The sequence below is a fragment of the Hyalella azteca genome, unplaced genomic scaffold (genome assembly GCF_000764305.2).
Source record: "Hyalella azteca isolate HAZT.00-mixed unplaced genomic scaffold, Hazt_2.0.2 contig14766, whole genome shotgun sequence".
NCBI classification, from domain to species: Eukaryota; Metazoa; Arthropoda; class Malacostraca; order Amphipoda; family Hyalellidae; genus Hyalella; species Hyalella azteca.
The window spans coordinates 255529-272801 of record NW_025944642.1 but is presented as its reverse complement, the minus strand read 5'-3'; the positions used below and the strand labels follow the sequence as shown (position 1 = coordinate 272801).

Genomic DNA, 17273 nt, shown 5'->3' with positions numbered 1-17273 from the left:
GTACATGAAGTAGACTCAATCTTGCTTATATTCAACAGCTGCCTAAGCAGTGTACCGTGCATGTTAGCTACTGTGACTTTTACCGTTTTTCGTTCGTTTTTATTGCACATTCAAACTTTTCATCGAGAGCCTTTGTTTACTGCCAGCGTGGGGTTTGGCATTGAGGGCTGACATTCCTTTGGATAAACATGGGCCTATAATCGTTTAATGTCTCTGTTCAAATGCTCTTCTTGATTGACGTAAATTAGAGTTTTCTGTTGTTTAAATCGAGATAAGAAAAGTAAAAAAAGTATCGTGAATTCCCAATATATAGCAGCGACACGATCGGAGTCTTGCTCCCGGAGCAAGAGCGTGTTTACGCCTGACCTGTCGACAACCCGCTATTCAATAGTCTAACTTCTCGCACAAATTTTCCCTTTTCGAAGAAAAAGAAAACAGACACGACGGCCTCGAGTAGCATGCGTCGTGGCCGTTGTTCAGTGGCACTTCAATTGCAACCCCAGCTTTACAGCGGTAACGGGGTGGGCAGATTTGTAAGGTTCTTTTACATTCGCCTTTATGGAGTCAGTTGCCGTTGTAAATACAGACGTTAATTACAGTGATCATTGGGTCAACCGTGACTTCGGGCGTGCTTTGCTCTGCGTAACGGGTTTGTATCCATTTAAATATTGGTATTGAATTGGAATTTATTGTGAATTTCTGACGGTTGGAGTAATTTTCTTATGATAGCTCGGTGTTCGTCGTTATGCCTTTAACGAATTTTTAATAATTCATCGATCTCTGATTAGTAACGCAGGCTAACCTGTCGTGAAAAATGAACATTCTTCGAAATTTCGGCTGATTTTGGTACATTATTGAAGAATAATTATAGAAATATGAAATCTTTCCTCTATATAGCTCGCACAATTTCCCATCAATCCTCGTTAATTTAATATCTATTATAATGGCATAAACAGTTGCAAGTAACTCTCAGCATGGTCATCTCGCCAGAGATTTCACAAGTATTCATTCACATCATTCCTGGGTATTATGATTACAAATTTTTCTTCACAAATTCACGAATAATTGGTGAAGGGCGTCAATTTTTATTTTTAAGACTTGGTCAAGTGCACAAATCTTTGTTACTATTTTTAATGATTGGTGAATTTTTCTCAAAATCAAATTTTTACCTACAAATTTTAACGTGCGGTATTGGTGCGAACAAAGAAATTTTTGTGTAATAAAACGCCATGCGTCTTGCAAATATAAGCGATGAGAACAATATAATAAGCACACATTATTAGCAAGATTGATCTGATTATTCATGTCCTGCGCGTTACTGTATGGCTTGTGGCAAGTGACGCCATGAGTAACATGTCGTTGCTCGCCGCCATGTAGGCCATGGACGCCATGAGCAACATGTCACTGCTCGCCGCCATGTAGGCCATGGACGCCATGAGCAACATGTCGCTGCTCGTCGCCATGTAGGCCATGGACGCCCTGAGCAACATGCCGCTGGTCGCTGCCATGTAGGCCATGGACGCCATGTCGCAGCAACATGTCGCTATCATGCGCTGCGAGATGTCTTCTGGTTCAGGCATCAGCGTCCACTAGCTTTCGACCAGTGCGTTGCCTTCTCAGATTACTAACGCATTGACCCACGCCCACACTCTGTGCATAGCTGGGCTGCACTCTCTCAATTATGTGCAACACAAGTGAAGTACTGAATGCAAATCAAATGCTATGTTGAATGCATTTCACATTTTTCACCACCGCTGTGGCTGGTTTTAAAGAATTTTCGAGGCGAAGGCGAGCATTAATTTTCTCAGAAAATAATTAATTGTATGAAATTAGGCGCTTGATGACGAGGATATTTGGAATATTAATTCGACTATTATGGAAGATGGAAGTCGTAATTAGGCCTTTATTCCGGTCCGCTAATGACATTCTCGCGAGCGCCGCTTCTTTAGGGGTGGAATCGAGCGCCAATTGTGCTGAGACGCTGGCGTTGGAGAATCTTCGTTATACCTGGAACAGCCGCTGCCACTTCCTTCCCATTGGTCTTTTACAACACTTCTCTTTAACATCACTTCTTGATGTTTGTTTGTTTGCTTGTCTGCTACAAATCTTATAATCGATATTAAACACACTTCTACCTCTCCAATCGATCTGAAATTTTGCACACGCGTAAAGTTGGAGACAATGCATGAATCAATTGAAAGAATAAATAATTTTAAAAATTAATTTTTATGATATTAAAAAAATTTGAAAAAATAATTTTGTGTGCTACAAATCTTATCGATGTTTAACACTTTTACCTCTCCAATCGATCTGGACTTTTGCACACTTGCGTAAAGTTGGAGACAATGCATGAATCAATTTACAGAATAAATAATTTTAGAAATTTGAATTTATTGTATTTGAAAATAAAATTAGAAATTCATTGTACATTTGGAACATCGGAGACACTGGATTCTTGGGAAGTGTTGTCTTTAAAAAGTAATTTTTAAACGCATATTATTATTCTGTTGATGCGCAATATTTGCTTACATTTTTTGTTTTCGTAGTTTCATGCGTATTTTTATTCAGGTTGCCTAAAATCGGCCAAATCCGAGAACAAAAAAGGTAAAAAAGGCCGATAACTCAATATATACTAGTTTATTTGTAGGTTCCGCTATAAAAATTCCATTTATTTTCTTTTTGCAGTATTTAAAATTTAATTAGGAAGTACCTCTATCATAAATTTTAGCTGGCCAACGCAATTGAGAAAAACTAAATCACGGAATTTGTCCGGAAAAAATGACCGTCTGGCAACCCTGTTTAAAAAAGTACAAAAAATGAAATAATAGTACAAGATGAAGCAGTCGTAGTCAACGTGTTAAAGACAACAATTCTAAAGAATCCAGTTTCTCCGATGTTACATATGTACAATGAATTTCTAATTTTATTTTCATATATTAAAAAATTCATTATAATTTTTTTAATATATAAACAATTACATTTTCTAAATTATTTATTCTTTCAATTGATTCGTGCATTGTCTCCGACTTTATGCAAGTGTGTAAAATTTCAGATCGATTGGACAGGTAGAAGTGTGTCAAATGTCGATTATTAGATTTGTAGCAGAAAAACAAACAAACAGCAGTTAAGAAGTGAAGTTTAAGAGAAGTGTTGTAAAAACACATCACTTTATTACTTGGAAACACTTCAGTGCATCATTTTACACGCATATTATGTTACGTGTTACTTAAACACATGTTTGATGCACACACTCATTTACACACACGAAGCAGGCAAAGCTCGTTAACGCCTTCGATGTGATCGTGCATTTTTATGAGAATGGGGAAGCAGCGCTCAAAACTGGTCACAAATCTCGCGTATCCTGCACACTAACTCGAGATGCTATCACGCACGGCATCAGGCGTGTCAACTCCTTGATGGTCTACCGCCTCAGCCAGCACGCCATCCGATGCTTTACTGCCCCAAAATTTATTGTTCAAGTAATAATCATTTGCATTTTTACTTGCCGTAGCAATGCAAGGATGCATTGCTATGAACATTCATTGAGCAGAGCGTTGCGATTCGTCACTGCGCGTTCACGCAACACGTCGAGAAAATGTCATCAGCTTTTATTGTGTAGTGCGCCGCGCAAAGCGATTGTCGCAGCGTGGATGCCGCTACTGTGTTTTGCTTTCCTGATTTGGTTTGAAAGACTTCAGCCGCCGTACATTTTTTTACAATTCGCACCCAGTGCTTTTAAGATCAGCGTGTATTTTTTCTCGATTTTGGTATTTTTTTAACTGTATTTTATGACTTGGTATTGAAAAATTTTCCTACACCTAGCAAAAATGTAGTATTCCGCGCGTTCACTGATGTTAATGTGTTTTCACGGTCGTCCTTCGAGAGGAACAGTTTGACACATGAAGCACGTTGGAAGCGTCCTACCCTTACCGCTCGAAGAATCCTTAGTATCCTTAACAAGTGTTTCGGACGTAGCAGTGCCAGGCCGCGCTGGAGCACCGACTCTGTATTCGGTCGCTCATATAGCCCGTGTTGGTAAGTCGTCACTTGCTTCTGCCATCCAATCCTTTCAACGGCACATCCAGACAAATATATGGGCCTTGTTGTCCAACTTGTGACACACTTCCTTATCCACAACGCGATCGGAAAAGGAACGTAGCACCGAAGGTCCCTTTTACATGGCCAAATTCAGTCGAGATGACACGCGCAAAAGCACAAAGTGCATCGCTATTTAGACAAAGCCTCTCCCATTTTTCTGAGTGCATCATCATTCGCGCGACAAATCTTACATAGTTTCTCTTCGTCGTTGCGTTGAGCCAGCACAACTCGACCGCACTCCGCTTGATTTTATTCGCGTTGCGGCTTGAAATGCCGAGTCACTTTATTCCAAGTGTTGTATGTGATCAACACTTACGCTTTTATTCACACCAAATATCTGGCGTTTTAAAACAAATTTTGCTGATAGTTGTTGTTTATTGATTATTTTTCTAGAAGGGAACGAAATAATTTGCGCACGAAATCGTAAGTGCTGTCAATTTTCTTGAAGTTTCTCCAGTTTTTCGTTCAATGATTTAATCTACTGATATTTGGATGAGCTTGGGAGCTGTATTCGAGCCGAGCTTGAACCGACGTTGCGACATGCTAATCTAATTCTAAACTAAACTAATTTGGTCTGGCTTTAAACCATATTTTTCCTTGGTTATTCTAAACTGAATGTAAATAGCTTGTCTGGAATAATTTTGATCATAATTCAATCTCATTTTCTTAGTCCCACAGCATAGTATTGAGTTTCTGGAGGCTCGGCTGAGATGTTTTATGTCTTTCAGGCAAAGCTCGAGACAAAAGCACTCAAGGCGAAGAGACCAGGCTTCTCAGAGGAGCGATATAACGAAACAAGCTACTTCATTGAGAACGGTCAGTTGTTTGTAGTGCAGCTGCTTCATTGAGAACGGTCAGTTGTTTGTAGTGCAGCTGCTTCATTGAGAACGGTCAGTTGTTTGTAGTACAGCTGCTTCATTGAGAACGGTCAGTTGTTTGTAGTACAGCTGCTTCATTGAGAACGGTCAGTTGTTTGTAGTGCAGCTGCTTCACTCGTTGACTCGGAAGCTTTTTGTACTAGTCAAGCTGTCGTCCAAGTACGAGAATTGCTAAAATTCTACGGATATTTGTCCCAGCATTTAGTTAATTTTTAAATAAACTAGTACAAAATTTTAAACATGAGATTCGGTGTGATCTTTTTCAGTGCTTCAATCCTCGAAAAATAAATAATTATTGACTTCCAATAATTTTATCTGTAGCATGCATGTTGCGCCCTCTCTATAGTGCTGCATGCTACTGCTGTTCATTCATGTTACATCTCACTGTTATAATGATTATAATCATAGCTAATATCATTCACAATATGTAATGCTCGAAGTTTTGTCGTACCAAACGTCACGATAATATCTTATTAGAATAATGATCTGTATTTTTAACCCCTTGTTATCTTAGAACGAATAGAATTTATGGGCATGCAGGGCAATAGAATAATATTACAGTTCAATAATAGTATTAATTAGTTATAATAAATTAATAACACAATAGAATTAATTTATTTAACCCCTGGTGATATTATTTCGACTAATATGTATGGGCATGCAGGGCTGCGTAAGGTCTACCCTTACTACTTCACTTTCACCACCTTCACGAAGGGGCGCTGGGTGGGGGAAAAAATACTCGACGTCTTCGCCAAGGAGTTCAGAGCGCACCCGGCCGAGGAATATGTGAGTGTGATGCGTGTGAGTGTGATGTGTGTGGTGTGTGTGAGTGTGATGTATGTGAGTGTGATATATGCGATTGTGATGTATGAGAGTGTGATGTATGCAAGTCTGATCTGTGTGAGTGTGATCTATGTTAGTTTATTGTATGTGATGTATGTAAGTGTGATGTATATGTAAGTAGTTTGTTCGAGCCCCAGCAAGTTATGATAATTCTTTTATTTTTCGTAAAATTATTAAGTCGTATGTTTCCCAGTCTGCTCCACAAACGTTCAATCTACTGATTAAAAGCAGAAAAAGTGTAGGAGTTAAGTTACACTTGCTCTTATAGTTCAGTGTCAATGTAAGAATTCTGACGCGCTTGATGCCTGCATGTGACATTTGTGTTTGCAGGAGCGATGCATCAAGAGCGGCACACTTACTGTCAACTACGAAAGAGTTGACACAGATTGCCGTCTCAAACACAACGATCTTCTTGCCAACATCGTCCATAGGTGAGACTTTCGTTTCTTACTTCTTACTTACAACAACGGCACTCGACTATGTTCAACACATTCAACAAACTCTACGTTATGTGGCAGCGTTGATAGTATTTATAAAGCTTTTTAACTGGAGGCTGTAGAAAAATATATCGGTTGATAATTATTCTTGAAGATCACCGTATTTGAATAACTGGAATTTTCCCCTGTTATTTTAACCTGTTAAATGTCGAGACCTTGAATGTGGTGAGCATCGAAGTTTGTGCCTTGAAATTCACTAGAACTTTCTGTTCAGATGAACGATGTTATTTTGTTCAGTGGGTCTTTGCATTTGGACCAGAACTTGTCCCTTGATGTTCGTAGCGAACAAATAGAAGTGGGCCTTTGGCGGCCACTAGTGGCGGCCACAATAAAGTTACCTTCTCTAATTTTTTCGTTCAGCGGAGTAAACTTGTCATTTTTGTGTTCATTTTATGATCAATCAGTTCACTTAATGTACGCCAGATCTCTGACCAATGCCCTTGTGCTCTCAATTCTAATAAGGATAACCGGGACAGTTATCCAATTTTCCAATGTATGTGATTTTGAAGTGTCGTCACAAGTAATCTATTTTAACCGTCGTGTTCACTTGAAATGCATTGTTGCATAACTCTCTATTGTTCTATAACTTTGACTTGGTGAATTCGCCAGAAGTTAGCTGTGTTGAATGTATTGTTGAATCAAACGTCTTTGATTTCTCTACTACCTCACTTGTGATGATATAGCCGACTTCCATTCAAACAACATGGGGTGGCACAAGGTGGAATCTGCCTTCTTGGACGGCATCTAATTTAAATTTGAATTTACCCTCGGTAAACGGTCTAAAGTTCTGCCTCATCTTGCTCTAACTCTAATACTTAACGTTGAAAACACAGTAACTCTAGTCTCTACAGCCATGGCTTCGTGACACAGGCATAACGGTTTACAATTTCTCTTTAAAAATTAAAATAATTCATTGCCCCACCACCTGAACAAACGGTAAGCTTGGAAGCTCCACTGGTAATCAAAACATTCCATCGCAATATTACGTTGTTAAATTGAGCCAGAATTTGAAAGTTATTTCCTCGGTCTTGTGGTTGCTCGTGTTGTCCAGACTCGTGAACCGGTACCTCTTCATTGTAAGTTTAATTCATTCATTAAATATAAACATTGAAATAATATTTTATGTGAATAATTTTACTATCACGTGGTTCACCCAACAAGCCCTTTCTCTCCAAAGGTTTATAGCCCATGTCTCTGATATGTCCCACGGTTCTATGTCCCTCCGTACGCACCTCTATTGGCCCATGTTCCCCTAAGTGACAAAAATAATGTATAATGTCCCCTACAAAATAATGTGTAATTTTTCCTACAAAATAATGTGCAATGTCCCATACAAAATAATGTGTAATTTCTCCTACAAAATAATGTGTAAAGTCCCCTACAAAATAATGTATAATGTCCCCTACGAAATAATGTGTGGTGCCTGTCTTGGTTACGTGTAGATTCAGGACGTTTATCTCAAGACGTGTCGCGTCCCCGGCTCGTGGTGAGTGTTCTTCTTTTATTTTATCTATTTCTAGTCCTATGGTGTCCCAGCACTTGAAAGTTCCCCCATGTATCCTTTGCATTATATGTCGTTGTGAGTTACGATTTATTCCAGCCTCATTATTATTGGCGGATTGACTTTCACGATGTACAAGTTGTTTCTTGAGGCAGTTCATTTACGTCCCACTCACCATGTTGGGCTGGTGTATGTTGACCCTACCCACCAAATGGGTCTTTGTATATTATTGGCCCATTTACCATGTCGGCCGCGACTAGGTACGAGAAATAGGCCCCACTTTTGATACTGGGTCGCTGTATTTTGGTTGTGCTTTTGTCGGCTGGGAAATTGAGTGATGTTACTCCCCGTCGTTACTCGACGTGACGGTTTGAGCTGATCTTACAGGCATGAGGTTCCCGTCACCGCGGCGACCATACCTCTCATATACACGGATGAGGATACTGTCGTCGTGGATAAACCTGCCTCAATACCTGTAAGTCTTAACACTCTCGACTCCCTCCATGTAACAGTTTCCCCTCTCTACTCCCTCCATGTAACACTTTCCCCTCTCGACTCCCTCCATGTAACACTTTTCCCTCTCAAGTCCCTCCATGTAACACTTTCCCCTCTCAAGTCCCTCCATGTAACAGTTTCCCTCTCTCCATGTCTGCTTTCCCTCCTCCGTTTGCTCCTTTTTCTGACTTGCTTCCACTTCTACATCCCCTAGTTTCCCTCCACTCTTTTTACTCGTTCCCACCTTCCACAGATGAACATCGGTTGTTGTTGTATTTCCCTTAACCTGACTGTCGTTATAATGTTTGCCACATTCCACATCGATGGCGCACACGCAGCTCTCGTGGCATCCTCCCTGTCCTGGAATGTCACGACGCACACATTCCAACCTATGATATCCTGAACGTATTCTCGGTCCACAAATTACAAATGTGCTCTGAATGTTGAGTGTCTTTATGCTCGATTATATTATTATTATAACCGTTCCCCATATCCTACGATGTTGCTCGCCTGTCCTGCAGCTACACCCTTGTTGTTGTATCCTCGTTATGACTTGATGGATGTATCCTATTTTCCAATAGGATTTTGTGTCCTTCCTTATGGCCAACTCTCGATGTCATACCGCCGTTGATGTACCCACCCACTAGGAAGTCTCCCATCAGGCATGTGACGTTGAAATAACGTTGATTTAACGTTGTCTTAACGAAATCAACTCCTAATCAACGTTCTTTCAAGGTTGTTAGCCTTGAAGGCTGTTGTCCTTTATGCCCTTTTTGCTCCAGCACGCTCAGGCCTTCCGTGTCTATCAATTTCTCGAAATATTTAGATTTTTATGTTTCTTTGAAACCCTTTATGCTGTTCCTGAGGAATTTTCCCGCATACCTTCCCCCACTGTTATTATTGCATTGTTATATTATTATCATTCTCTATGTCCTGTCTAACTGACATACCATTTACTGCAACTCGATGTTGTCACCTCCCATGCTCATTGCATACCGTAGAATTGCACCCCTTATTTTTAAACGGTATTTCCCGGTTATTTAGCACCTCAACCCTCCATACATGATTTATAGCATTGCTTCCCTTTGACCTCTTGATGAACATAGGCCCATGTTGTGATTTTCGATTTTATTATTTGCCAAACTCGCCTGCCTGGACGGTCGCCTGTCGCTCCATCCACCCCCACCTTGAATAGTCGCCTGTTTCCCCCCTTTTTTAATGAGGTTGCGAACCTACTCCCGTATTTTATTTATCGTATTTGTATCGTAGGTGTTTCTAGACTTTTCTACTATATTCACAAAACTAATCCTTTGATCGAAAATCTCATGACCACGGCCATTTATTCTTCAAATTATTACCGACCGTAACTCACTCGCTGCCAATACAGAGCGATGAAAAACTGGTCACGAAATGATGTTTCTTGAAGATATTGAAGTATTATTCAAATTATACCTCTTATTTATCTTGAGATGGTCATTGTTGAGTGTCTAAACTCAAATTATCGTTACTGCATTGGACTGTACGAAGACAGTCCAATGGACTGTCGGGACTGTGGTGCCTCTGCACGTTATAACTGCCTCAACGCAGTATTGGTGTCTGCACTCAGAGAAATAACCGAGACTTTGTCCAAATAACGAAGCACTTTATTCCCTTTGTGTGTATCAACCTGATCTAGTTTAGGTCGAATAATGGGCTTATTAGCGCTGAAATATTAGTGCAAATATTATTATTTGCGCTAAAGGCTAAATATTTTATTACTATTTGGACAAAATAATATGTTCATTTTTTTGAGTGCACGGCATCGCGGTGCCGTATTGCCGTGTTACTCACACCCACCCCCCTCCCCATCCCGGTGCACCCACCCAGCCCCTGTTGTGGGGTAAACCCTCCCCCCCTCCCTGGGGAGTCCTTTTGCTGGCTGCCCTGCCTCGCTACTCTCCCGCGATGATCCCAAGAAATTAATTAAATTTTACCAGCTTTAATCGTAGCCACGGAATACTTAACACTCGTACACATTTTGTTACTTATAACATAGCAAAATAAGATCTAATTTTCCCCTATGGAGACCTTGGCACTGGCCTAAGGTTAAGGTAAAAGGGAGATCTTTGCAATTGAAAACTAGCATACATTCATTCAAACTAGCATTCATTAAAATTGTCAATATTGGGACTGAGCAAGAGTGTAGTGAGACAGAGGCGGCATACCCATGGGATGTAGTTAATGGTGAGTGTGTACCGTGACTGAGACGACATGTGCGTTAATTGTTACAGACACGAGACGCCCGTACTGGCTCGTAGTATTGAGGTAATGCATTTAGATGAAGAGCTCGTCGTGCTCGACAAGCCATGTTCTCTGCCGGTGAGTTACCCTACCTCTTTCCTACCTGACAATTGAAGTTGAATTGAACTTATCAAATCAACGTTAACTATACGTTTTTTCGGCAATACTCCTCATAACCAAACCTCCTTTCCTACCAGACATTTGACGTTGAATTGAACTTATCATCAAATCAACGTTAACTATATGTTTTTTCGGCAATACTCCTCATAACCAAACCTCCTTTCCTACCAGACATTTGACGTTGAATTGAACTTATCATCAAATCAACGTTAACTAAACGTTTTTTCGTCAATTCTACGTTAATATAACGTTAGTTCAACGTCATATGCCTGTTGTGCTCCTAAGTCCTTGCATGTTGTGTAGTGGTTCCTAAAGCAGTCCACTTAAACGCATAATTTAACCTTTGCTACCCATCATCAGCACAATTATACCAAAACTCGATACGATTATAACGTCATCAAATTATACGATCTCTGAAGATCAGATGATCATTGTACCACAATAGCCATGTTACCGTTTTGAAAATCTTAGCATCATTAATATGCATTATATTTTTCGGTCATTTGTCCGAAATTTGATAATTTAACACCAAGAGGTAACTTATTTTTAGTTTGGGAACCGCTGCTCTGACGTAGACTCAAGTCGCACCCTTTATATCTGTTCCGCTCCTGTGCGTGGATTTGTCACTGCAACCTTAGCATGACTTCTTTTTCTCACGCATGCGACGCATAATTTATGTTTAAATGTTTGTTAAAAACTCGATCAATTTTCCCTTTACGTAAGTTTTAAATAGAGAATTCCTCTTATGTATAAATCTATCTGAGACATAGTAAAATATTGTGTGGTGGTGAGATTGTATTTTGTGTTGAGTGAGGTTGGTAGCTACTAATGTCATAAAAGTGACATCATCATGTTGTCATCCTTATTCTTCAAGGTTGAATGAATGTGGTGTATAGAGACTGGTGATGCGGGCAACGATAGCCAAACCTTTGTTATTGAGTATTCAGTTGAGCTCTGTTGTTTGATTTCGTTCGTCCTATGAATTTTCTTTGACCTCGCGCTGGCTTCCGTAGTGCTTACTAGTTCATGTATATTGTAATTTCCTTCACAAGTTTTAATTCGCTAATTTAGCGCTTGTTGCTTCTGGTCGTCGCAAATCTATGCGTCCAATTACTAAGTAATTATAAATTCATCATTTATAATTACCTTCACAAATCATTCATTATAAATTCAACGACGGTCATCGATGACTACTATATACGATAACTATATACGATATAAATACCAACACTTACTTAGCACATTTATTGGTGTGGCTACTCCTACAGCTTAAACTAAAAGATGAAAAATACACTGAATGTCAAAATGGATAATTATCAGTCAAGTTTGCCATCCTGAAATCAATAAAGTTGTATTTGCAATGCTGCTAAAAGTTGTGATACCTTTCGCTCGCCGTGAAAAGGTGCTTTAGCAGGGTGTCATTAATGGCTTCCAGTACAACTTTCATATACTAACCGTCACTATTTACCGTGTTATTGGCATCCTGTATAGGCGCTACTGGCCTCGACAGGATCCAGTAACTCTTTACACAAGGCCTTAATAATTAGTCGCAGTTGGTATTTGAAAGTTGTTATTGTCGCCAATATCTCCATATACAAGAACCTGTATTAATTTTTCTTAGCCGTGATCAAATTACCGGTCAGACAATAATGCATCTTGATTAATTCAGACTACACATTTTCTGACATCTTAATATATTAAAACGTCAACTACAAATTTTCTGATATCCTAATATACTAAAACGTCAACTAAAAATTTTCTGATATCGTAATATATTAATACGTCAGCTACAAATTTTCTTAACATCCTAAAATACTAATACGCCACTTCCTAATTTTTGGATATCCTAGTATATTAATATGTCAACTAAAAAATTTTTAGTTCCTAAAATACTAATACGTCGTTTGACACACTCCTTCCCGTAACACTCCTTCAACTCCAAAGCCTTAGGGCAAGCGCCTGGCACCCGGCGATTAGGAATCGATTTTGCTGGCAAGTTTGGCGGTATATCAAGCGCACTCATCCGTCTAACTCAATCCCCTCGTGCAAGCTCTCGGATAATTCACTGAGACTTTGTACAAAGAGTGATGCACTTTTGCCTTATATGGGTCATCTTGACCCATATAAGCTCTCGGATAATCCACTCCAATCCCCTCGTGCAAGCTCTCGGATAATTCACTGAGAATTCGTACAATGAAAAGAGTGATGCACTTTTGCCTTTTATGGGTCATCCTGAAGCGATTTTGATCGGTAAAAAGCGTATGAGTGCTGCGTGTAGAAAGTGTGTCATTTTATTGTATATGACCCATTAATGTTTGGTTAAAAATAATGCCAGTTTTATTGAGGACTTCTTTTGAGTTTAATCTCTCAAGCTTTCTGATAAGAGCTTTCTGATACAGTAATAGGTTCAATGTGTCTTAAAATTTGTCCAAATGAAAGGTTCGATAAATCCTGCGACGCGTTTCGCTCATCACTGAGCATCTTCAGGCAACGAGGTCGAGCAGCTGAGTAGACGAGTTGCTTGCGGGTTGGCTGCAGAGAGAAGACTAATTGAGGTAGTGAACGAAGCTACGAGTAAGGTTCTTATACAGTCCGTGGACAAATTCACAGTTTCCTTTGGACAAATTTTAAGACACATTGAACCTATTACTGTATCTCTTATCTGAAAGCTTGAGAGATTAAACTCAAAAGAAGTCCTCAATAAAACTGGCATTATTTTTAACCAGACATGTTTAAATGAAGGGCTCTACCCTAAATATACAGACCCATTAATAGTGAATGTCTGAGTCAATATGTCTAACATGGTAATGCTAGTGCAACGGCTGCACCGCTCATAGGCTTGCTATTGCAACAGCTGCAGAGCGCTTTGTTGAGTTTGTTCAGTGCAACAGCTGTTGCTCTAATGTTTATGCGAGTGCAACGGCTGTAGCGCCAATATTTATGCCAGTGCAACATCTGCATCGCTCATAGTTATGCTAGTACAACAGCTACATCGCTCATAGTTATGCAGTATAACTCATAGTTATGCTAGTACAACAGCTGCATCGCTCATAGTTATGTAGTACAACTGATAGTTATGCTAGTGCAACAGCTGCAGTGCTCATAGTTATGCTAGTGCAACAGCTGCAGTGCTCATAGTTATGCTAGTGCAACAGCTGCAGCTCCCATATGTTATGCAGTAAAACAGCTTTTGTTGAACCCTGCAGCGGCTAATTACTGCTACTGCAGTGCAGAAGGCGCTGGGCCCCTGATGCATCTTTTATAACAGCGGACGCTGCTGTCTTGCCGTGGAATTTTACCTGTTCTTTAATGTCGCATTGAGTTCCTTACTGCCATACTATAATGGAATATTATTTAAAAGTTTTTTTTAGAATATTTTATAATTTCTAAAACACAAGTTGAATTTTATTTGAAATTAAACACATTTAAGAATGTGAAAATTTTGTGAAGAATGTGAAAGTTTTTAAACACAATTTTAGAATTTGAGGTTTATGAATTGAGAAAACACGGTAGCACCCAGTGCGTGTGGTGCACCGCGACGGTCGGAGGTGCGTGTCGTGCGTGTTGCAGCCCTGCGTGTTGCGTGTATCAATAACGTCGCCGCATTGCCGCAGTCTGGGGGCCGGATTTTTCTGAATGATTGCGATGATTGTAAGCTCAGTGGTGGCTATAAATTCGAGTTCCAAGCCCACGATTGGCAGGGCCAGGCGAGGGAATGGGTTGAGCTTCGCTGCTGGGTTGGCAATTTCGCAATTAAGTCTGAGATGCCAGCGTAGGAATATGTGTATTATCTGATGACTGATGACAAGTTCTGCGCTACTGAACGCAAAAGTTAGTTCTTAACGCGTCTTTAATAATGACACTCTTACTCAGCGCGTTCTAGTTTTCTGATCATCATACGTTTCTACGATTCGTTTGTCGGTCGTGGATTGCAGGACTGCGAATGTGACCGTGAAATTTGGAGAATAAATTTATTTTAATTTGATTGCATGTACATTTCGTCTTTCAACCTGGTTCAGTGAATCTTTATTTAACATACATCCTGCTTAAATCGAATAAATAACACGCAAACTTTGTAATAGTTTGAGCCCGGCAATGCATCTTCCGTAATTCGCTCGTCGCTCGCTTTTCTGTTGTCCCCCTAAACGAATTCCAACTTCTTTGAAATTTACGGGTGGGCGATCCCGTATCACCGATGGTTTGCATCCACAAGATTTATCGCTCAAGTATAAGATTGATCGTCCGATGTGCTCGCGAAATCTTTTTGTGAAACACGTTAAATTCTGCTGTCGCAAACGAAAATATAGTTATTCGTGGCATTTGTGACTAATTTTCTTTGAAGTTATGGTAAGCAGCCGGCAAAAGTTAGGTTTTCTATGATTTATATGTGGGCTTGATTTTCTCTCGACGTTGCAAAAGAGGTGAAATAAATTTTCATGGTTCCTGTGCCTGAAGGAAGTATTGAATTTCTGTAAGTATTCCTAGGCCGTGCATCAGTAAGCATTTAATAATAATGATGTAATGAAGACCAGTCTACAAGCAATACGAAGAGCCTAATGACAGTTCAAGTATTATCATTTAATAATGATATAATGAAGATCGGTCTGAAGCTGACTGTGTTGGACGGAAGTATTGTGCGATCATTGCAACCGATGTGCCGTCTTCTTTAAAGCCCGTCGCTCTTTAAAGTCAGAGACCTTTAATATTAAGTGACTTGGTTGTTTCCGAGCTTTGCAGCAGTGAGGAATTCCGTCAGTAAACCTCAGCCTTCCTCTGAAAATTCGGTTACGATTTTGATATTCTGCACGACGCTCCGACGGCTCAGCATTTGTGGCATCATTTTGGTTCTTAAACTTAGATTTGCATCACAGACCTGAGGACATAAACGTTTATGTTCTATACAGCGAATAATCAAACTTCGATTTGACGACGATTATGAATATTCATTGTTGAGTATTTGTGAGTATTTTGTAAGAGTATTTGTTGTGGTAAGTCTGCATACACTTTTACGTAGCTGCTTCGGTAATTAAGGGTACCGTTATTCCGCTTTCATCCCAGTGAATGTTGAATAGGAACTTGCAGGGCTGCATATATATACTGCAGTAAATCTTCCCGAGTCAAGTTTAGATCTCCTGTACCCGGAGGCGAACTTAGGTTGTCCTGTCATTTCTTTCTTCGCCTTCAAGTTACTTTTCCCTGAAATTGTTGGGAAGTTAGTGCCAGGCTTCACTGCCAACAAACAAGTTCGTGTTTTTCACCATTACTTCGCTTATAAGACGCTGTAAACAAACGCAAGATTTCCTAGAAGTTATCGTCAGAAGAATCGACTTTGTTTTACTTTGCTCGTTATTTAGGTCGCGATTTTTCTCTTCCTCTTGTTGAGCTTCCCAACGACCTTACGGTAAAGTGTTCTCCATGCCATCATCCTTTTGCGTTTCATGGCCATTATTGCTTCGGTCTTTTAAAGTTAACCGCTCACTTTTTGTAGAGACAACATATATAACTGGGTATTTTGCTGACCTAAATGACGGGTTCAGTTCATTGAGAGCTCAACCTCCACTCTTATAATGACCGCTCGTAGCAGTTTTGTGCACAGTTTCCTCAAAGTTGTCTTGTCGATCACGCCAGTTGCTGCGACCGCCCCGACCTCGTTCTAACGCGACAACTGCCGCGCGATGGCTCTCGGGTGGGTCGTTAGGCGTGCTCACGTAATTCTTTTTATTTTTATTCTGATTGCGTTCGTGCTCCTAGGAAAGAAATCGATTGGAATCAATAGGTTAATACGTTACCTTAAAGTTAGATATATCGCTATCCGCATTTAAATTTAAACTAGATTCAGATGTGAAAGTAATGCCATTTCTGCGACAGCCCATAGAATGCTTATTGCCTAATAAACGAAAGTATCAAGTCCACTTGCCTGCGTGTCTTGCTATTCAAAGGGCTATTTGTTGGCAGCGGTCTGACGCCATTTACGGAATAAAGTGTCTCTCTATGGTCACATTACGGCCCTTGATGTCAGGCTGCAAGGAATTCTGTTTCAAAATTGCAGCTGAAACCATCCGTACTTGTCAGCTTTGGTCAAGACACCGCATTTCTTGCTCATGTCTCGGCGTTTCGCTAATGCACGTCAAGTCGAATTTCCTTGACGAAATTATCGGCATTCACGTTTGTCCATCAGTCACGCATAACCGAGTTGCATTCATCACGCGTTCTTTCTTACGCGACGTCGACCGAAAAGCTGCCTCGTTACAGCCCTGACAAATGAACTGTAATTATATGGGATGTTACGTCTCGCGCTTTGCATCATTCGTCTCGTTCAATTCACAACGACTCGAAACAGGCCACCTGCAGGCTCTGCCTTGCTGTGCTATTGTGATACTCGTAAGTATACCTTTGCTTCCAAATGTAGAATTCAAATTATGAAGTAAAATAATTTTAAATTCAAATGCTATCCTCAAAAAATACATGGAACTGCCACCTGCAATTCTGCATACGAACTTATTTTTGGCATATCTGTTCACAAAGGAATACTTTTCTCGCTGCCTCTATTTGAACGAAATG

General features: G+C 40.1%; 1 protein-coding gene across 1 annotated transcript in view; it reads left to right on the top strand.

Annotated features, from left to right (window-relative positions):
• The window catches only part of LOC108678273 (RNA pseudouridylate synthase domain-containing protein 2), a 120319-nt gene that overhangs the window by 84472 nt on the left and 18574 nt on the right, over nucleotides 1-17273 (top strand). The window contains exons 3-6 of the mRNA XM_018166645.2: nucleotides 4827-4914; nucleotides 5641-5762; nucleotides 6150-6250; nucleotides 8205-8292. Coding sequence (XP_018022134.1) covers nucleotides 4827-4914; nucleotides 5641-5762; nucleotides 6150-6250; nucleotides 8205-8292 — 399 coding nt within the window. The remainder of the gene's footprint in view (nucleotides 1-4826; nucleotides 4915-5640; nucleotides 5763-6149; nucleotides 6251-8204; nucleotides 8293-17273) is intronic.